We start from the raw sequence: 23,787 nt of genomic DNA on the forward strand, positions 1-23,787 counted from the left end.
TTTGTGTTCTTAGAGGTGTTTTTTCATCATGATTTGGATTGTGTCACAAATTATTACATGTTTTTGAATAAAGAGGGTTATCTAAAGAGACCTACACACATTCTTACTCTATCTACTCCAAAATATAAGGCGTAGTATAATTTATTTTAAAAGTTCAAGTTTTCTAAGCTTAACAAACTTTATAGCGAACAATATCAACATCATTACAATATTCAATCAACATCATTAGATCCATGACGAATTATGTTTTCATAATGTATTTATTTGATATTATAAATGTTGCTATTTTCTTCTATGTATTTGCTCAAACCTAGAAAACTTTAACTCTTAACAATTACTCCCTCCGTCCCAAAATATAAGGCGTCTAAGGATTGGTCAAAAGTCAAACCTTACAAACTTTGACCAAATATTTAGAAAAAAAATATTTACATCTACAATATCGAATTGACATATTAAGATAAATATACTTTAGGGCGAATCTATTGATAATGATTTAGTATTGTAAATGTTCATATTTTTGTGTATAAACTTGGTCAAATTTTAAAAACATTGACTTTTGCGTCTTATATTTTGGGACGGAGGGAGTATACACCTAGTACAAATCTTAATTCTGCTCGCGTACCCAACTTTCTTTGCATTTATTTTGAATAAGTTTTAATGGAGAGTTAAAACTCAAATTAGATTTCTTAGATAAGTACATACAAATTGGGATGTAAAATTATAAAACTCTAGCAGAATGAATTCAGATTATCATAATTCCAAGTTGTGTACTTTATATCTACTGCTTTAGTAGTGACAGATCCCACACTATCGTTTCAATAGGTACCTTATCGTTATTGATGACATATGGTCTACAAAGTCCTGGGAAGTAATCAGATGTGCTTGGGTTGATAATGATTGTGGAAGTGTAATCATCACAACTACTCGTATTCTAGAAGTTGCTGAAGAGACTGGCCATGTTTACATGCACAAGCCACTTTCTAGTGAGAATTCCAAAGAGCTATTCTACAGAAGATTAGTAGTTGGTAAAAGCAAAAACTCTTATGATAAGTCGGCTGAGATATCTGAAAAGGTCATACGGAAATGTGGTGGTGTACCACTAGCTATCATTACAATAGCTAGTTTGCTGGCTAGTAAACCAGCAGAGGATTGGCCAGAGGTGTACAACTCAATTGGTTTTGGCGATGGAAATAACATACATGTGGATAACACAAGAAAGATATTGCTATTTAGCTACTATGATCTGCCATTCGATCTGAGGACCTGTCTCTTGTATCTAAGCCTATTTCCAGAAGATAGTGAGATTGAAAAAGACGCTTTGATATGGAAGTGGGTAGCGGAAGGTTTTGTCAACGAGAAACATGAGATGGGGTTGTTCGCGTCGGGAGAAAATTGCTTTAACGAGCTTATAAACAGGAGCATGCTCCTGCCAGAAAAGAGTTCTCACGAGGATGGCATATTTGGTTGTCGTGTGCATGATTTAGTGCTTGATATGATCCTTTCCTTGTCAAAGGAAGAAAAGTTTGTTACCGCATTTCATGGTAACAAGCAATGCACCTTTTCGGAAAGCAATAGTCGTAGGATAGCAATCATCCAAAAGAGATCCTCATTCGAGCAGCAAGAGCAAAAACCCAATTTTGCAAACATGCGCACGCGACAAGTGAGGACATTTGTTTCCACCAGGTCTCATCTTGGTATGATGCCATCTCTTTCAAGCTTTCAAGCATTGCGTGTCCTAGCCTTAGAAAGGTGTACCTTTACAGAGGATCATCCTTATGATCTCGTGAATCTCGGGAGATTACTTCATCTTCGGTACCTGGAGATCATGGACATGCCTATTGCTGATCTTCCGACAGAAATAGGAAATCTTAAGTTCTTGCAGACACTAAGCCTGCTCCAAACACACATTCCTGAGTTGCCACAGAGTGTTAGCCAGCTAGTGCAGTTGAAGTGTCTGCGCTATGACGGTATGGTGTCAGATTGGATCGGGAACCTAATATCCTTGGAAGAGCTATCATTCGTCATTGTTTCCCCGAGTTCTGTGAAAGAGCTAGGCAAGCTGACGGAGATGAGAGAGTTCCGTGCTGATTTTGAAGAATTCAACAATGAGTCGTTCAAAGTTCTGATGGAGTCGGTAGGGAACATGCAGAAACTCCAGACCATCAAAATTACCCCTTATTGGTTCGATGTTGAATTTTTACTTCAGTTGGAGGGTTATGAAGCCTACGTTCCTCCCCGGGGCCTCCGTTGTCTAAGGCTGAATGGTGTCGTGTTTCCTAGGCTGCCGGTGTGGATTGATTACTCATTTCTCCCGCACCTCACCGAACTGAGTTTGATGTTGAAGGTCGTGGAGGCGCGGGGCGTGGAGATCCTCGGGAGGTTCTCAGAACTCGTTACCCTCGATCTATCGACTGGTTATCACGATGGCGTCGAACTTGCTGATCTTGTTGTTGGCGCAGGTGCATTCTCCAGGCTGAGATGCCTCGCAACGAATGCGACGCTCACGTTCCTGCGGGGAGCCATGCCCAGCCTCGAATGTGTTTACTATTGGCTCAAGACGCCGCAGGCCATGCATCATACCTGTGCTACCATAGGGAACCTCCTTTGTCTTGAGGAATTCACAGTATATGTGAAGTTTGACAGCGATGCCTTGTTGAAGGAGGCCAATGAAGCGTTCGGCCATGCGCTGAAGGACCATCCCAAGAGACCCTCATTATACGTACGCTTGTCATAGCAACAGATGGGCTCAACTGCACATATATATATATATCACTAGGAAATATGCCCGCGCGTTGCGGCGGATTGATTTTTAACGAATATTATTTTATGAGAATGAAAATACCGTAGAGAACATTTTATAATATGTTTTTATTAATTTTCTGGTGTGTAGCACATAAATCTCAAGTCACCTAAATTTCAGATTTGAGAATATGGTTTTGTCAATTGTTAGGTGATTTTGAGGGACTTCTTAATTCTCAGACCATATGTTATCAATCTATAGTTTTCTTTAAAAATTCTAGTAACTATCGTATTGATATAAATCAACAATACATACAAAATAATAATTCTTACTGTATAGCGGATAAAAAGTACTCCCTACGATCCACAAAAACTGTCAGGGTCTTAGTTTAAATTTGATTTTTTTATATTTTTAGGTCATCGAGAATTTAATTGCTGAAAATCATACTTCTGCTGTAATGAACGAGAAGGGATTACTTAAGTGTATATGCATGTGCTTACTTTACGTAGAAGCTTGTTTGAGAAGAACCAAAATCTGAAATCTAGTTTGCAAGCATTAGTGTGCAGATAAAAGAAAGAATGCAATTACAGGATAGAAAGACAGACCGTGCAATTTCAATGCATGTATGTATGGATGTAATACAACAATTAAGAATTTCTGCAATTTCTCCAATCGTACTGGCTTTGTATAGATTATTGGGCCGGCGCAGTAGTGTTTTATCTAAGAAAACTCAGGCTACAGCTCGCTAGCTATGCAAATCGATCTGTCGAACAGAAAAAAGCTCTATCAGACTCAAGTAGAGACTTTCGCCGTCCCGCGCCTAGCTCGTCGCCGTCTCAGCGCGCGGATCCGGCGAACCGAAGGAGGCCGCTCGGGATCCGTCGACGACTCCAGCTCTATTGCTATTGCCGCCACTACACGGCCTCCGCGGCGGTTGGCCTCAACGGTGACGGGGCTCCCCTCTAAACCGAGAGTGACCTATGAGCGGGAGGACGCGATGTCGCCGCTTAATCTCTACAGGGACGGATTCGACAACAAATAGGCGCGCCTCGTCGGGAGAGATGATGAGGAAGCCAATACCAAATGGCAGGCCCAAAGAGGAGGAAGGCTGAAGAGCATGGAGCCATGACAACAAACGACGCTCACATATTTTTTCTTCCTGAAAGAATCGGTGTCTTTACTAAGCGGTGGCATGCTCCCTCAAAAAAAATACTAAGCGGTGGCATGCTTTATAATTTCGTTTGAAAAATAGGGTTAATTTAAAAGGGCGACGCTGAGCGTCGTCCGACTGAAAAAAGAGAGAAAAATCGGTCGTTCTCCGCTCCGTCCGATCGAGATCCGACGTCCAGAATCAACTGTAATGTAACTTTTACGTTTTCCCCCTATTTTTTGGAAACTCAACCCGCAGTCCTTCTCTTCCCCAGTTAAACTGAAAAGTTATATTCCTTTGAGCCTGACATCCTCAATATTTACAACAAAAATGCCACCTGACGACAGATCTGAGTCATAACGAGTATTACAACAAAATCCACCCCGCTTACAAAAAAAAATATACTTTTACAACAAAATATTCACAACAAAATTTCAAAATGTAAATGTTATAAAAAGTGGATAATTAACAACTACTTTTCTACATGTTGGTTTACAACAAAAATTGACAACAATTACAATAAAAATCAAAAGCTATAACAACAAAAAACATGTGTTCGTGACTATGAAAAATTGGTTAAAACAATAACACATTTTCTATATATTTAATTACAATAAAAATCACCAACTATTTTACAAAAAATTATAGGCCATTACAACAAAACAATTTATGGCAAACGCCCAGGTAAACATTACAACATCTCTGACGTGCTTTCTTTATAAATTTTATACGCAATTGTTACAAAACTAACGAACGTATACAACATCTCTACGTGCGGCATGACGGAGCTAGAATGGTGCTGGCTGCTTTGCTTGCATGGGCTGCGCTGGCTACTTTGCTTGCATGGGCTAAAATCACAGCAGGAAGTGTTTATGGGCTAATGGGCCAGTCCGAACACGGGGCGGAGCGGGGCGAGCCGCGCTAAAACAGCACCACCGATCTTTCCCCCCGGATCGGTCGGCTGACAACAACCGTTTTCCAATTTAAAAATGGACGAAAAAATTAGGGAGAAACCTTACTTTCTTTATTAGTACGTATAGATATGGGTGTGACTAGGGCACGGCTAGTTCTCAGTCAGCTGACGTCACATGCGTTGATCTCTAGCGCTAATCAATCCAATTACACATGGCCTTCTTATGATTTGCCGTGCGTGAGGGAGATGGCCTGGCCTGACTTTCTTCAGGCCATTGTCCTTTGTGGGCCTTTTTAGCATTTGCTTCTTCGTACGGTATGGTAGTAGAAGCTTTGAGTGACATCTTTTCCCCTTTCTTCCCTTCTTGGAGAGTAGAGAAGAACAACAAGCTCTAGTCTGACCAGGTTCCTAAAAAGGAAAGGAAACACTCAACTATCAAGAATTAATTTAAATATCAGTCAGATGTTGTCGACCACTATTGCGTAATATATGAACATTTTATAAGCCCAGGAAAATTAACTTGTACTACATGAACTTTCATTAGTCGCAACCATGGTGTAAACTTGAAAATTCTCAACCGCAACCCACCTGCAACTTACTCGCAACAAAAAGTATCCTAATTTGCACCATAATGGAAAACAAAATCTTGCTTGCAACCTAATTTTTAACTGAAAAAAATATCATTTGCAACCCCATTTGCAACTGGAAAAATCTCAGTAACAACACGATCTGCAAGTGACAATAAATCTCAGTTGCAACCTCATTTGGAACTGAATTTTTTTAAACTGCAACCAAAACTCAGTTGCAACCCCAATTTCAAGTGGAAACAACTCAGCTTGAAACTAGAAAAAAAACTCAGTTGCAACCCCACTCGCAACTGAAAAAACTCAGCTTACAACCGGAAAAAAACTCAGTTACAACCCCACTCACAACTGGAAAAAAACACAGTTGCAATCCCAGTTGCAACTGGAAAAAACTCAGGTAAAAAACTCATTTGCAACCCCACTCGCAACCGAAAAAAACATAGTAAAACTTAGTTGCAACCCCAGTTGCAACTGGAAAAAACTAGGTTGGAACTCTACTCGCAACTGAAAAAAACTTAGTTGCAACCCCACTTGCAAGTTGTACCTAGAAAAAAAACTCAGTTGCAATCCCACTTGCAACTAGAAAAACTCAAGGAAAATACTCAGACAGAAAAACTCAGTTGCAACCCCACTTGCAAATGGAAAAAGTCTAAGAAAAACTCAGTTGCAACCCTAACTGGAAAAAACTATGTTGCAATCCCACTTGCAACTGAAAAAACTAACTTAGCAGGCAATTAGAAAAAAAATAGTTGCAAACCGAGTTGCAACTAGAAAAAATTACAAGGAAAAAAACTCAATTGCAACCCTACTCGTAACTGGAAAAGACTCAGTTGCAGCCCCACTTGCAACCGGAAAAAACTCAGTTGCAACACACCTTAAAACTGAAACAATTTTAGTTGCAGCCTCACCTGCAACTGGATAAAATCTCAGTTGTAACCCCACTTGCAACTGGTAAATAGAAACACAATAAAATCCCACAAATATTAAAAGTCACCTTAGATTACTAATAATTAGAAAACAAAATTAGTAGAAAATACAAAATAAATTGAGATCAAAACCAAGAGTTTCTGGCTCTATTTTTAACACAACTAGCACAGTGGCCCTCGCAAATGCGAGGGCATTGTTTTCATTGTTTTGAAACGGTCAACACAAAGATATTATGATTTCATGGATATTAGATAATGCAATAATAAATAATACAGTTGTATAATCTTGAAGTAAAAAAAGACTTGTCCTCGCTAGTAGGCAGGCCTTAAGCATCGACTATTTATTTTTTGTGACCTTGCCATTATTTATTCCTCTCGTTTACTTAACCAATTAATAAGTGAGATACATAGATTATCATATTCTCCAAGATTACCATTAGATCATTATTAAATATGAATATTTACTACATAACACAGTTATTTTTTTGCGTTTGTAGAAACACATCGTCTAATTGTGCCTTTATCAGGTATCATTATAATTATCCAGCACATTTGCCAGAACACATCGCATGGCTAAACACGGAAAGTTTGTCACTTTTCTCCCGGATGATAATGCTATAACCATTTTAGAAACAATCCGCCAAACTTTCCCCTTTTGACCAAGCAGTGAAACAATCCGCCAAACTTCCCCTTTTGGCCAAGCAGTGAAACAATCCGCCAAAGTTTCCCCTTTTGGCCAAGCGGTGTGCTATGTCAAATGTGCCACAAATTGTAATGGTACGTAATAAAGAGACAATCAGACGGTGTGTTTCGGCAAACGCCAGAAAATAACGGTGTCATGCAGCAATTTATTTCTTTATTCAATATGTCAACACACAAATAATATATAATTAAAAAATTAATATTTTGTGACATTCTAACTGTGTGTTTCGGAGGCTGCTGACTTGCTGCTTAAATCAAGTGTGATATATAATCAGGGTCTCATGGGTTTTCTAGTTAATATCTAAACTATGCAAAAATATGTCTTGTATAGGTGAAATTTTGGTGGAAATTATTACTAAACAGGATTCTCGGAATATTCATATTTTATTTATAGTTGGTACTCAAATTAAAAATATATAATTGTTCTGTGATGATTTTGTATATACAACCATGCACGTGCATGCATAGATCAGTATACTCTACCAGGTAGATATGTTACGTTGTATTTTTTGTTGGCCTCTATTCGATTTCATTTTACCTAACAAATATGAATTATTAGAGCATCTCCAGTCGCGTTCCCCAAACCGTCTCCCAAAGGGATTTGGGGCGCACCGGACAAGAAAACGTTCCCAGCCGCGTCCCCCAAAGCCGCTATTTATCCGGCGCCCCCCGATACGGTGACCGGCGCCCCGAGACCGTCCCGCCTCACAGGGGACGCTCCGGGCACGCCGGACACAACGAAAAGTGAGGCGGGCTCTCACATGTCGGCGACTATTTTCATAAACCGTTGGTTCGCGTATTTTTTTCTCGTCGCTCCTTCCCTCCCGCGCCTCCCACCCCTCCGCCGCCGCTAGATTTGCCGGCCATTTCGATGACTGATATCTTCTGAGAGTCGGCACCGTCGTCACGGCTGGCACTCTCGCCGGTCGTTCCGCCGCCGCCGCTTCGCCAGCGCATCCCAGAACGCGGCGTCAAATCCGGCCCACCTCCGCGCACACAAGGTGCTCAACGACTTGCCAGGTACGCGCGATTGGCTGTTATTCGTTGCCTCGTCTGCCACGACGCAATTTTAACCATTGATTTTGCTTCAGACATGGATAGCGACGACGAGATAATTTCCCTACTGCTGGAGGACGAGCAAGACTTCGACGATGACCTCCGGGAGCATTTGCTGATCATCGCGGCCCTCCAGGACGTGATTAACGCCGAGGCGGAGAAGAGGAAGAGGCCGCGTCGCGGAGGATCAAGGCCGGCGAGAAAGAATTCGAAGCCCCGACAGAGGATGGAGGGCATACCATGCTGCACAACGACTACTTCGCAGATGAGGCAACATATGCCGACAATTTTCGGTGCCGGTATAGGATGAGCAAGGGTCTGTTCATGAATATCCTCCACGGCGTTCGAGAGTTTGACCCCTACTTCAAGCTCAAGCACGACGTTGTAGGCGATGTCGGGTTACCGTCGATTCAGAAGTGCACCGCTGCCATGAGGATGCTTGCATACGGAGCACCTGCCAATACACAGGACGACTACCTTCGCAGAGTCAACTGCCATTGAGTGCATGTACAAGTTTTGCCGAGCTTTGGTGGGAAAGTTTGGCAAATACTACTTGAGAGGGCCAAATAAGGAAGAGACTGCAAGGATCATGGCACAAAATGCTGCCAGAGGCTTCCCTGGAATGCTTGGAAGCATCGATTTCATGCACTGGTTATGGAAGAATTGCCCATTTGCTTGGCAAGATATATACAAAGGGCGTCATGGATATTGCAGTGTCGTGCTTGAAGCTGTGGCAGATTATGACTTGTGGATTTGGCATTCTTTTTTTGGCATGGCAGGATCACACAATGACGTCAACGTGTTGCAGCAGTCTCCGGTGTTCAGCAGACTAGTGGAAGATCATGCTCCACCATGCAACTATGAGGTCAATAGCCACCAATATACCAAAGGCTATTATCTAGCAGATGGTATATATCCAGAATGGACCACTTTTGTCAAAACAATCTCGAATCCATGAGGTCAGAAGAATTCTCACTTTGCTTCGCAACAGGAGGCTTGCAGAAAGGATGTCCAGTGGACATTTGGTGTGCTTCAAGCTCAGTTTGCAATTGTCCGGTACCCTGCTATAAGCTGGTCTCACGACCAAATGTGGGAGGTGATTGATGACCCACAAGTATAGGGGATCGCGGCAGTCTTCGCGGGTAGTAAAACCCAATTTATTGATTCGACACAAGGGGAGACAAAGAATACTTGAAAGCCTTAACAGCGGAGTTGTCAATTCAGCTGCACATGGAAACAGTCTTGCTCGCAAGAGTTTATCAGTAGTAACAGCTTTTATAGCGAGTAGCGTAGTGAAATAACAGCAGCAGAGTAACAGAGACAGCAGTAGTGATTATAGTAAACAGCAGGATTAAAATACTGTAGGCACGGGGACGGATAACAGGCGTTGCATGGATGAGAGAAACTCATGTAACAATCAAGCAGGGCATTTGCAAATAATAATAAAACGGTGTCCAAGTACAAAGCAATCAATAGGCATGTGTTCCAATTATAGTCGTACGTGCTCGCAATGAGAAACTTACACAACATCTTTTGTCCTACCAGCCGGTGGCAGCCGGGCCTCAAGGGAATCTACTGGATATTAAGGTACTCCTTTTAATAGAGTACCGGAGCAAAGCATTAACACTCCGTGAACACATGTGATCCTCACATCACTACCATCCCCTCCGGTTGTCCCGATTTCTGTCACTTCAGGGCCATTGGTTCCGGACAGCGACATGTGTATACAACTTGCAGGTAAGACCATAAACAATGAATATCATGATGAAATAATAACATGTTCAGATCTGAGATCATGGCACTCTCGGGCCCTAGTGACAAGCATTAATCATAACAAGTTGCAACAATATCATCAAAGTACCAATTACGGACACTAGGCACTATGCCCTAACAATCTTACACTATTACATGACCAATCTCATCCAATCCCTACCATCCTCTTCAGCCTACAGCGGGGGAATTACTCACACATGGATGGGGGAAACATGGCTGGTTGATGAAGAGGCGTCGGTGGTGATGGCGGCGATGATCTCCTCCAATTCCCCGTCCCGGCGGAGTGCCAGAACGGAGACTTCTGGCTCCCGAGACGGAGTTTCGCGATGTGGCGGCGTTCTGGAGGGTTTCTGGCGACTTCGACTTCTTTCCGTGCGTTTTTAGGTCGAGGGCGATAAGTAGTCCGAAGGAGGGCATCGGAGGCCTGCCAAGGGGGCCACACGCTAGGGCCGCGCGCCCCCCTCCTGGGCCGCGCCACCCTAGGGTGTGGGGCCCTCGGGCCTCCACCTGACTTGCCCTTCTGGCTCCGTAAGTGTTCTGGGAAAATAGGGCCTTCTGTATAAATTCCGAGGTTTTTCCTGAAAGTTGGATTTCTGCACAAAAACGAGACACCAGAACAGTTCTGCTGAAAACGGCGTTAGTCCGTGTTAGTTGCATCCAAAACACACAAATTAGAGGCAAAACAATAGCAAAAGTGTTCGGGAAAGTAGATACGTTTTGGACGTATCAACTCCCCCCAAGCTTAGCTTATTGCTTGTCCTCAAGCAATTCAGTTAACAACTGAGCGACAAAAGAACTTTCACGAACATATTTGTTCATATGATGTAAATATTCTCATGCTATGGCTAACACTTAGGCAGTTCATAATAAGATACATGCAAATAAGATCATCTAACAGCTATGTCAATCATGGAAAGGTACCAACAACTAATAATAAGCATCATGAATCATGTATATAAGCAGGATTGCAATGTTCACAAAAGAGTATGATAGAGTGGTATCTCGCTTGCCCATATTTCATCAGCAAAACATAAATGCTCAGGCACCTCTGAAGTTCATAAAAAGACTAGAAATAGTGATTGTCAAAGATAAAAGCATCAAAGTTATACTACAATCAATTATATTTTGAGACAAGCATATTATACTAAGAATGACAGTTGTGCTCTGAAGAAAGTGCTCAAAGAAAGGATGGAGACACAACATAAAAGTAAAAGATTGACCCTTCGCAGAGGGAAGCAGGGATTAACATGCGCTAGAGCTTTTCATTTGTAAAGCAGGAGTAAAATTATTTTGAGAGGTGTTTGTTGTTGTCAACGAATGGTAATGGGTACACCAACTACCTCGCCAACCGGACTTCCAAGAGCGGCTCCCATGAAGGATGTTATCTCTACCAGCAAGGTAGATCATCCCTCTTCTCTTTTGTTGACACACGTATTTTAGTTTTATTATGGGTGACACTCCCCCCAACCTTTGCTTACACAAGCCATGGCTAACCGAATCCTCGGGTGCCTTCTATCAATCACATACCATGGAGGAGTGTCTATTTGCAAAATTAATTTGCTTACTGATGAATCAGAGCAAAACATGTGAAGAGAATTATTAGTGAAGTTTGATTAATCGGGGCTGGGAACCCCATTGCCAGCTCTTTTTGCAAAATTATTGGATAAGCGGATGTGCCACTAGTCCATATGAAAATCCGTCAAGAGTAAATGACAAGGTTGAAAGTTAAACACCACATACTTCCTCATGAGCTATGAAACATCAACACAAATTAAGAAGCATTTTGAAGTTTTAAAGGTAGCGCATGAGAATTTACTTGGAATGGTTTGAAATGCCATCCATAGGTATTTATGGTGGACACTCTGGAATAACTTGGTTTTCATGTGTTTGGAAGCACGTGCAGCGTTCCCGCTCGGTACAAGTGAAGGCTAGCAAAAGACTAGGGGGCGACAAATCAAGAGAGCAAGAATCGTCATAATCATGCTTGCGGCAAAATAAATTAACCGAGGCATAAAAGTGATACCGTAACTCTGAAGCAATGTAAATCATTGAGGCTTAATTGACTCTTGTTCAGTCATATGCATGCGTGAGCATGTGCCAAGTTAATTCAAACGAATTATTCAGAGGAGGATACCACAATATCATACCTATCTATGAATAAAACAATACAAGCAAACATCCATGACATGCTACTCATATTGATAAATTGGAGCTAAACATGAGAGATCATGAACTACTAGACTTTCTTAAATGACATATACCTCACATGAACCAACTAAGCATGCTCACATGGATGAGTATATGTACAAAAATGAAAACAAATAGAGTTCATACCAGCCTCTCACCACAATCAGATTGTCGAATATCGTCATTATTGCCTTTTCACTTGTGTAGCTTGGATAATATGAAATGAAAACCACGCTCCAGCCACCGAAGACCATTGAACACATAATGAACTTTACAAAGCAAAGAAGAACAGCAAATATTTTTGGTGTTTTCGAATTTGAGAACAAGAACAAAAGGAAACAAGCAAACAAAGCAAAATCTTTTTGGGTTTTCTTATAGCAAACTAGCAATAACAAATAAAGCGAAACAAATGCAAGACTCAAAATAAAAAAATGGTGAAGACAAACAACAGAAATATTTTTGGTCTTTTTGTGTTTTAGAAAAGAAACAAGGCAAGAATAAGAAAATGAAAACTAAAAGAAACACAGAAAAGCAACATGGCAGAAATCTGCCAAAACTTGACAGCAGTACAGTAATCGATTTTTACAAAAATCTTCCGTTGCTCAGCTCAAAAAGTGTTCAACTAATGAAAGTTAGATAACAACCTGGGGAACATGCACAAAAATTTGCAGCTGAAAATAACGTTCTGGATGTGCGCACGAATTTTTTTGGTAACAGTCCAGAATCTGTTTTCAGGCAGCACTTCCCCAAATATCATCTCCCTCTTATATTAGAAAACCACTCAAAGAGACTGAACAAGTATGTACAAGTATCCAGCAACCATAATATGCAAAGAATGAGTGATGCCGGTATACCTCCCCCCAATCTTAGGCTTTTGGCCTAAGTGGAGATCAACCCCAACGAGGGTCCGGGTTCCATGCCGGTGGATCGTACATGGAGTAGTCATAATAAGGTACCGATGCGAGAAGAAAAGCGTGGAGGCTCCTCATGCCCAACTTGTTGATGCGAAGAGCTTGCTGCATCTGATGACGAGTCGAGGTGTTCCTCGACCTCATCCGTGTTGTCTCTTGCACGATGGCCATCTCTCTCTATGTATCCCTTCAGTTCTCCTTCCGTGATTGATCAATCCTCCCTGGAATCAAGGTTAAACAGAGCAGGTGCAGGCAATCCTACTAATTTTCCAGTTTTCTTAGTTATTGTCCAAGATTTCTTGTAGAATGTTATTCTGTAAGACAGGTTGCTCAAATTAGACGAATCAGAAACAAATTCATGCTTAATCATGGAGACTATGTCAAGTTTCTCTATGGGGAGCTAAATATCAAGATGGTGAGGTTCTACATTATGCATAGCTAATAAGCTAGAGGCGATGAGACCTCCACAAATTCCTCCCTTCTCACGGTTAGTAGCAAGTCTGTTGGCTATCAAAGCACCCAAGTTATAAGTCCTATTACCTTGTAATGCAGCAGCTAGAAAGGCTAGATCCTGGATAGATATTTTACTTCCATTCTTTCTTGCTAGAACGCACTTGGTAATGAAATAAGAAAAGTAACGAATAGCTGGGAAATGAATGCTGCTGATTTTACCACCATCCTCTGAGAAGCTTCTTCCATGACAAATCATCTTGAAGGGGTCCAAGAACTCTTGCGGCGATCCCTTTATCTTCTCGCATGATCCCCATTGCGGTACTTTGATTGCTGCACAAAAATCATTGAATGGCAAGTTGACAGTTTTATTATAAATTTTGTATTGGACCATGGGGTTAGATCGTGACCAATTGAATTTAAAATCCTGCACTACAGACATAGTCAGTTTTGCATATTGGCATGGTTCACCATCAACAAAATCATCCAACCCTGCACGAGAGATTAGACTTTGAACATCCTGCAAGATCCCCGCACTTCTCATAAAATCCTCGCACGGGTAGTAAGTGGGGTATACTCCTTCCTCTCGGTGAACTCTCATGACCTGTTGCACCTCCAATTCCTGTTGGTTGAGTTGGTGCCTACTCCCTTCCATTTTCTGAAATTTTTCAACAAACAATATAAAACTTGATTTGGTGACATATAATCGAGGGAAACTATCATAGGAACTTGCTAGAGTACTAATCATGCATCAAAACTAGTTTCTACCACTTAGAACAAGCATGCAAGCTCACTAAACATGTTACCTACAGCAGTAAAATATGCAAGATATACTCCACCAAACAAAATTCTACTTGGATAATCGAAGGAGTCACATACCGAAGAGCAAATGTGCCAAATTTGAAACAGAAATCTGGGCTGAGCAAAGAGATCGAGAAATCTGGAGTTCTTGAGCAAAAACATGAGTGAGAGGAAGCTGGTATCGATTTTTTCGGGAGAGAGAAGAGTGTGGGAGGAAGAGATGCTAAAGTGGGGTAAAGGGGGGCCCACACACCAGGGTGGCGCGCCCCCCTTGCTGGCCGCGCCAGCCTGTGGGGTGCCACCTTGGGATGCCCCACTGGTCATCCCCAGGTGCTCCCAGGTGCCTCGTCGAAAAATAGGACCAACGGTATAATTTTTGTGAATTTTTGAAAACTTTGAAAAATGCACATTTCTGGGTATTAAGTTTATTATTACTGGCCAGGAAAAATTTTGAAATCTCTAATTAACTAAGGAACTTTGCAAATTAAAAGTGCTACAGCAACTAGAGCAAGTGGAGGAAGAAAGAGATGTTGTTTACCTCCTCTATGCATATAAAAAGTATTTGTTAACAAGGTTGATCAAGTCTTGCCACCAAATAAATTTTACATAGCATAAGAAGAAATAAACCTCAAATCAATCATGTTACCTTGAATCGTATTGATATGGATCCAATCACAAGAGTTTGATATTCTTCTTTAGGCTCATATATAGGACAATCGATAGTTCCAACTTTGATAGTTCTCACATTAGAAATAGTATTAACTCCGCATGCTTTTTCAATCCTCTTGGGGAAATAGACGGTGTGCTCCCTATCATCAACATTGAAAGTAATCTTTCCTTTATTGTAATCAATAACAACCCCTGTGGTGTTAAGAACAGGTCTCCCAAGAATAATAGACATATTATCATCTTCAGGCATTTCCAACACAACAAAATCAGTTAATATCAAGCAGTTATTAGTAACTTGAACATGAACATCCTCACATATACCAACACGAATAGCAGTAGATTTATCAGCCATTTGCAAAGATATATCCTTATCTAAGTAAAATCTCTTATAAAGAGAAAAAGGCATAACACTAACACCGGCTCCCAAGTCACATAGAGAAGTTTTAACATAATTATTCTTAATAGAACAAGGAATAGTCGGTATACCTGGGTCGCCCAACTTCTTTGGAACCTTACCATTAAAAGAGTAATTAGCAAGCATAGTGGAAATTTCCTCATTGGGGATTTTCCTTTTGTTAGTAACAATATCTTTCATATACTTTGAATAAGGAGGCAATTTAATAGCATCAGTCAAAGGGATTTGCAAGAATAAAGGTTTCATCCAATCACATAATTTATTATAATGTTCTTCTTCCTTTGATTTTAGTTTCTTAGCAGGAAAAGGCATTTGCTTTTGCACCCAAGGTTCTCTTTCATTACCATGTTTCTTAGCAATAAAATCTTCTTTAGCATACATTTTATTTTTATCTTGCTTTTCAGGTTCATCTTCAACTTCCTCTTTATCAGAAACATCATTCTTATCATTACCATTATTATTATCATGTTCATTACCACTTTCAGTTTCAGCATCAGAAATAGAAATACTATTAGGATCATTAACAGGTTCAGAGGATTCTACAACATTTTTATGTTTCTTCTTCTTTTTCTTAGAAGGAGCTTTAGGTTCAATGCGTTGAGAATCTTGTTCAATTCTTTTGGGATGCCCTTCAGGATATAGAGGATCCTGGGTAGAGACACCACCTCTAGTTGTTACTTCATAAGCATGTTTCTCTTTAGAATTATTTTGTAATAAGTCATTTTGCACTTTAGTGAGTTGATCAATTTAAGTTTGAACCATTTGAAAATTTTTAACAAGCATCTTAACATCATTGGAGGTTCTCTCCACAATATCATGCAAATTGCTAATAGCTTGAGAATTTTCCATTAGATGATTCTCTACTCTCATATTAAAATTTTCTTGCTTAACAATATAATTATCAAACTCATCTAAGCATTGCGCAGGAGGTTTTGAATACGGAATATCTTCCCTAGTAAAGCTCTGAAGGGAGTTTACCTCAATCATGGATGAAGGGGGAATTATCTCACATATATCTTCTATGGGGGGTAGATTCTTCACATCTTCAGATTTAATACCTTTCTCCTTGAGAGATTTCTTGGCTTCCCTCATATCTTCATCATTCAATTTAATTAAACCCCTCTTCTTCAATATTGGCGTTGGAATTGGTTCAGGCGTAGTCCAATCATCATGATTCCGGCCTATTTTAGCCAATAATTCTTCAGCCTTCGTCCGGAGTTCTTTTCCCGAAAACACAACCAGCACAACTATCCAAATATGCCCTAGACTCAATGGTTAGTCCACTATAAAATATATCAAGTAGATCATTCTTTTCTAAATCATGCCCAGGTCGAGCTCTGATAAGAGAACAAAATCTTGCCCAAGCCTCAGGCAATTTCTCTTCATCTCCCTGGTCAAATCTATAAATTCTCTCGTAAAGCAACATGTTGAGCACTAGCAGGAAAGTATTTTCGAAAGAAAACATCACGCAAATCAGTTGGATTTTTAATAGAACCAGGAGGCAAATTATTATACCAAGTTTTAGCATCATCATTTAATGAGAAAGGAAAAAATTTAGCGACAAAATAAGTACGCATCTTGATATCATCAGAAAACAAGCTACTCATAGAAGAAAGTTCAATCATGTGTTCTACAACACTTTCTTTTTCAGTACCACAAAAGGGTGCTTTCTCTACAATAGCTATATGAGATAGATCAAGAGAAAAATCATAATCTTTATCCTTAATGCATATAGGAGATGTGGCAAATTTAGGATCAGGAGATAACTTATGTATAACAGTATATTGTGAGAGAAACTTTTTAATTTTACTTGCATCAGCAGTAGCATTGCATCTATTAATAAGATCATCATTAAGCTCCACATAATCTTCATCAGGATCATCACTAGAATAATCAATTTCAGGTGAATTAACAGGTGTAGTAGCATTAGGAGTTTCAACATTTTCAATTTGTCTAGACCTAGCAATTGTAGCATCTAGAAAAGATCCCAATGAACCACTATCATCAAGCACAGCAGAAGCATCATCAATATTATAAGAGTTTTCAGATCTAGCGTAAGTACCAGAGATGTGAAGCATGTGGTGGTGAAACAAGTTTATCAATCACGGATGGTGAATCAAGAGCAGCAGAGGTACTCAGAGTTGTACCTTTTCTTGTAGTGGATGGTAATATGGCGACTTTAGGATCGCGAGTTTTACCCATGATGGAGAATTTGCAGCGAACAATATAAATCCAAGTGAACTTCCAAATAAAGCTATGCTCCCGGGCAACGGCGCCGTAAAAACAGTCTTGATGACCCACAAGTATAGGGATCGCGGCAGTCTTCGCGGGTAGTAAAACCCAATTTATTGATTCGACACAAGGGGAGACAAAGAATACTTGAAAGCCTTAACAGCGGAGTTGTCAATTCAGCTGCACCTGGAAACAGTCTTGCTCGCAAGAGTTTATCAGTAGTAACAGTTTTATAGCAGTAGCAGTAGTGAAATAACAGCAGCAGAGTAACAGAGACAGCGAGTAGTGATTATAGTAAACAGCAGGATTAAAATATCGTAGGCACGGGGACGGATAACGGGCGTTGCATGGATGAGAGAAACTCATGTAACAATCAAGCAGGGCATTTGCAAATAATAATAAAACGGTGTCCAAGTACAAAGCAATCAATAGGCATGTGTTCCAATTATAGTCGTACGTGCTCGCAATGAGAAACTTGCACAACATCTTTTGTCCTACCAGCCGGTGGCAGCCGGGCCTCAAGGGAATCTACTGGATATTAAGGTACTCCTTTTAATAGAGTACCGGAGCAAAGCATTAACACTCCGTGAACACATGTGATCCTCACATCACTACCATCCCCTCTGGTTGTCCCGATTTCTGTCACTTTGGGGCCATTGGTTCCGGACAACGACATGTGTATACAACTTGCAGGTAAGACCATAAACAATGAATATCATGATGAAATAATAACATGTTCAGATCTGAGATCATGGCACTCGGGCCCTAGTGACAAGCATTAAGCATAACAAGTTGCAATAATATCATCAAAGTACCAATTACGGACACTAGGCACTATGCACTAACAATCTTACACTATTACATGACCAATCTCATCCAATCCCTACCATCCCCTTCAGCCTACAGTGGGGGAATTACTCACACATGGATGGGGGAAACATGGCTGGTTGATGAAGAGGCGTCGGTGGTGATGGCGGCGATGCTCTCCTCCAATTCCCCGTCCCGGCGGAGTGCCAGAACGGAGACTTCTGGCTCCCGAGACGGAGTTTCGCGATGTGGCGCCGTTCTGGAGTGTTTCTGGCGACTTCGACTTCTTTTCGTGCGTTTTTAGGTCGAGGGCGATAAGTAGTCCGAAGGAGGGCGTTGGAGGCCTGCTGAGGGGGCCACACGCTAGGGCCGCGCGCCCCCCTCCTGGGCCGCGCCGCCCTAGGGTGTGGGGCCCTCGGGCCTCCACCTGACTTTCCCTTCTGGCTCCGTAAGTGTTCTGGGAAAATAGGGTCTTCTGTATAAATTCCGAGGTTTTTCCTGAAAGTTGGATTTCTGCACAAAAACGAGACACCAGAACAGTTCTGCTGAAAACACCGTTAGTCCGTGTTAGTTGCATCCAAAACACATAAATTAGAGGCAAAACAATAGCAAAAGTGTTCGGGAAAGTAGATACGTTTTGGACGTATCAGTGATGCAGCCTTGTGTGATCATGCACAACATGATCATCGAGGATGACCGCAAGAATTATGCCAGGACACATGTTGGTACTTATGAGTGTCAGGGCCCTCTTGCGGAGGTTGATCATGAGTTGTCTGCAGATTTTGCTGATTTCCTCGCCATGTACGCAGAGATCCGTGATAGCAATGTTCACGAGCAACTTCAAGCTGATCTCTTTGAGCATTTGTGGAGGATCAATTGATTATCAACAAATGCCGCTGCACCTTGATCTAGCCCTATTTGTTTAGTTGTTTTATTGTTTATTGTATTTTAGTTTAACAACAATCTCCGCAAACATATTTATTTGTATGCTATATTTAATAAATGGTTGTGTTTTGAAAAACCCTTTAATTTTTTTTTGGGGGGGGGGGGGCGTTTGGGGGACGCGACTGGGGAGCGACGTCCCCCAAACGCGGCACGAATAAAACACGTCTCCCAAACGCTCAATCCGGTGTTGTCTGGGGGACGGTTTTGGAGACGCGACTGGAGATGCATTTATAAGTATTCTAGTAAATGAACAAAATCTAAACATAGTTAAAATTGAATTCAATAACGGAGCCTGTACTTTCCTTCCACTTCTAGTTATAGATGTTTTGATAATATGTAGGTTGACATTAACGTGTTTACATTTTGTATATGATGGGGATTTTCATTGGTGCAAAATACATGGAGAAATCACGTTCTAGCTATTATAGAAAATAATAAAAAACAATTTTAGAAATGTCAAAAAAAATCTGACATAAATTTTTTCTTATACATTGTGACATCCTATGTTCGTTCACAAGTTTTCGTGGAAAAAATAACATTTTATGTGGTGTGTATAAAAAAGACAAAAAAATGTCCTGTACGTAGTCGTGTTACAACATTAAAATTTATCTTTTTTACAGGAGCCACAGAAAAATGTTTTTTCTTTTGAAAACTTGTGTACCAACATAAAATATCTAGATGTACATGTAAAAATTTAGTTTAGAATTTTTTAATACTTTAAAATGTGAATTCACATAATGAGAGCATATGCTCCTATGAGCCAAAGTGCATTTCCCTTCTAGCTAGCCTTATTTTCATGCTCACGTTCTAGCATGTCTATTTTTTTTGGGCATGTGTTTGTTTGGTAGATTTGCTTACAATGCTAGATCCCAGATTATGGCAGTGATGGTTATTTCCTTTTTTTTATCGGACGTGCTTGATTCCAAATTTTCTACAGCAGCTAGCTAGAGTCCATCTTAGATACGTATCCTTAGATGAAATTGCTTGGCACACGTCCTCATTAAATAATTACAGGAGTCCGAGTAAAAAAAAAGTGGAGGCATAAGCTATATAATTTTGAACGTGGCAAAAACAGACTACACGGTTACATAATATTGAAACGTGACAACTTTTTACGTAACATTTGTCGCCTTTAAATCTCAGCCGTTAATATTATGACCAACGAAGTATATATTTTAAATCTATGTGGATTAATTTGGTGTCTCCGTTAAATTCTCTTATTTTGCTTTTCTCTACTATTAAGAGCAAACTGGTGAATGCCTAGTGTCACATTTTCAGGATAGACAATAATACCCTCGTGTCTTTATTTCAAATCAAATCCCCATTATTCTCAACCACCGAAACAAACTCCAGGTTGCATCGCGCCGACCTATGCGCTGCGGCCATCCAATATGGATCACACCATCCCAAATTTCACATTGTCGCCGAGCTGTGCGTTGCGGCCTCTCCTTGGATTGGGGTCTCGTCGCCGAGCTTGGGGACCAACCCATCATCGTCCGACTAGGACCAAGACTAACGGGGCCATTGCTCTGTATCTGGGCAGCAACATCACGAGACAGGGCTGGGGCAGCAGTATGGGCATCGATGGCTGGCGCGCCCAGACCGGACTTCGAAGCGACGAACACAGACGCGGATACTGCCGGGCTGCAGACGTGCGAGCCAGCATGTCGCACACTAAAGGCTAGCGCACTGTCTCTGTTGTCTCTGCCCGTCGGCAAGCAAGCCATTGGCGTCGATCATGAACTCGTTCCAGCTCCATAGGAGACATGCCGCAGGTGAATGTCCTTTCCTGCTGTATTTTTTTCTGAGCTTTGATGTGAAACTTCTTTACTAACAAGACGGCATAGTGCTACCTCACTGATCGGTTCAAACCCTGTGTCACTCCGCGTGACACAACACCTAACTCGGCCACAAATAAAGAGCGTTCAGCAATTTCAACCAATGAGTTGACCTTAGAATTTATATAAGAATAACTATAACAAAAAACTAAAACAAATAAAGAGCTTTTAGCAATTTCAACAAATGATTTGATCTCAGAATTTTGAATAATAATGCAAAGACGCATCCATATGCAGCCTTGAAATACATCAAAAAGTTGCCTCCTTCCTGCACTTGTGTATGTAGTCTTGTTCTTTGCAGCTTCTGTCAACTAATTGCATCTTGGTGTTTCTTCATCTATTGTGTCGATTACAACTGCAGTTGAGATCAAATATGACAAAAAAAAATAGATAACAGAAAAGGAAGCTCTAATTAAGACTAATCGGGTAGACTTAGATGAAAGAGAAGGGTAATATACTGGTAAGCAAAAAAGACATAGTTTTACCTGCTCACACTTTTCAAGACCGTCCTTGTCTCCGGTGTAGTTCTGGCTGTCCAAATTTACAAAATACTGCAGCTACTTTTGCAAAAAAACTTAGAAAAGAAAATTATTCATGCCTTCAAACTTCATGTGGAAAACTGAATTTTCTATTAATTGTTCTTGTTGTTCAGTAGAGATTAATCACCCTAGAATAAATTAATAAAATATGTTCAAATCAATGAAGCTTGTTCTTTACATGTTCTCTCGTACTTTGCAAATGATAGTGACAAACAGTCAATTTGAATCATGATCACTAAGGTTTCCATGTTTTTAACTAAGAATGTACAGTCTATTACTTTTGACAATGTAAGATCCCTCTACCATGTAGGAGATCTTTGCAGAGTACCCTATGAAAATTGAAGTTAGTGATGTACCATATTGTGTGCTACTTGATTAGTTACAACTAAAGGATATAGATATAAAATACTCAATTACATTAGAATTTCCTGATACCGCCTAAGAGCTAGATCTCTCCATAGTTCATTTTCTAGGGGCAGTAAGAAATTTGAAAAAAAAAATCACAAATTGTAAATATGGGATTGGTGTGACCAAGTTAATACAATACTGGGTGTAAGCAGTACGCTACAATATTCATACCATTGTGAAATGATGTTCAGTTATCTTTTTGCAGAGTAATTGCCAGAAATGGATACTTCCACTATGTTTTGATGGCACGGGGTAACCATTTTGAAAGATGAAACCAAATGCTGCCAAACCGCAGACGACGCTCGAACCCAACCAGATACCCCTCCATGCCCTCTCCCGTCGCCAGGACAGGATTGAGAGATTGGACTACACCGGCGCCGGTCGAGAAGGTGCCCACCAGCATACTTTGCTCGATCCTAGCCAAGTTTCCCTTCGCAGGGAGGGATGGACTACGCCGGAGCGTCAGCGACGACTACAAATGGGAATTTTTGCAGGGGCAAGGGGATCTGGGTGGTGAACAAGCGTGGATGGGCGGCGAAGCGAAGGCATGAGGTCAGGGCCGAGCCGGCAAAATCCAGGACCCTGTGCGAAACTCTAAAATAGGGCCCTATTTTATAAGAAAATTTGAAAATTTTAACAAATATAACGGATATATTCTAATATCTTATTCAACATTTGGAAATATTAAGGATCATGTCAATTCCACTTCCGGTTACATAATGTTTATTTGAACAACATTATCCTTCTAGGGTTCTTCAAAATAAAAAAAATCATAGTTCATTTCATTTCTTTTCTCTTATGCGTTTAGCACCCGAACCGCGGCCCATTGATTCGCAAAACACTAAATTAAAAAAACAAATCAAGATATTAGGCGCATGCTGCAACATTGATGATCAGCGATCAGCACCGAACATACAAGAAGAGGATTGAGGAAAAATCGAATTACCTAATCTAGTCGTTAGAGGGAATACGGATGCGTGACGGCTCGAGCTTTCCATCACTGTCATCCGGCGTCGCGGTAGCGGGATTCGAAGACGTGGACTAGTCGAACAGCTCAGCTCACTGCGGCTGCCTTTTCTTCGAAGGATCGGAACAGACAGATGAGGTGAGGACTGAGGAGGAGAACCGGAGAAGAGGCGAGTCCGCGTCGCTCCCGAGGCGTTAGGCGAGGACGGTTCGCTGGCGTCTGCCTCGTGAGTAGCTTCCCGTGATGTGTCGCTTCGCACGATCACACAGAGTTAGGAAGCCGTGCGCGTGCAGATTTCCAAGGCCCAGGTATTTCGTTTTTCTATTTTTTTTATACAAATATATGGGTTTATATAGAAATTTGGGGCTCCCAAAACTGTGGGGCCCTGTGCGAGCTGCACACTCAGCACATGTGGCCGCCCGGGCCTGCATGAGGTCTACGAGGAGAGGATGGCGGCGGAAGGGAGAAGAGGGCGACAAAGTGGGAGGGGACAGGGCGGCGGTTGCCTCCATGGCAACGCCGATGGGTTGTTGAAGTGTGGAAATTTTATAATTTGGCTCACTTTTCTCTGATTCACTATTATTTGCCACGTGACCACCACATGTCAGTGATAATGATAAGTGGTGGTCGTGTGGCAAATAATAAAGGTGTAAAGAAAAGTGTGGCAAATTATAAAATGCCCCAGTGAATTTATAGAGAGACGAGGGAGAGAGTGACACATGGGCATGTGAAATCGAAATTATCTAACTACCCTTATAGTAATGAAAAATATAT

General features: G+C 41.1%; 1 protein-coding gene across 1 annotated transcript in view; it reads left to right on the plus strand.

The window, feature by feature from the left end:
• Positions 1-23,787, plus strand: part of LOC124656431 (putative disease resistance RPP13-like protein 3) — a 29,137-nt gene that overhangs the window by 1,022 nt on the left and 4,328 nt on the right. The window contains exons 2-3 of the mRNA XM_047195179.1: positions 823-2,719; positions 3,156-3,222. Coding sequence (XP_047051135.1) covers positions 823-2,719; positions 3,156-3,222 — 1,964 coding nt within the window. The remainder of the gene's footprint in view (positions 1-822; positions 2,720-3,155; positions 3,223-23,787) is intronic.

Source organism: Lolium rigidum, chromosome 5 (genome assembly GCF_022539505.1).
Source record: "Lolium rigidum isolate FL_2022 chromosome 5, APGP_CSIRO_Lrig_0.1, whole genome shotgun sequence".
Lineage (NCBI taxonomy): Eukaryota > Viridiplantae > Streptophyta > Magnoliopsida > Poales > Poaceae > Lolium > Lolium rigidum.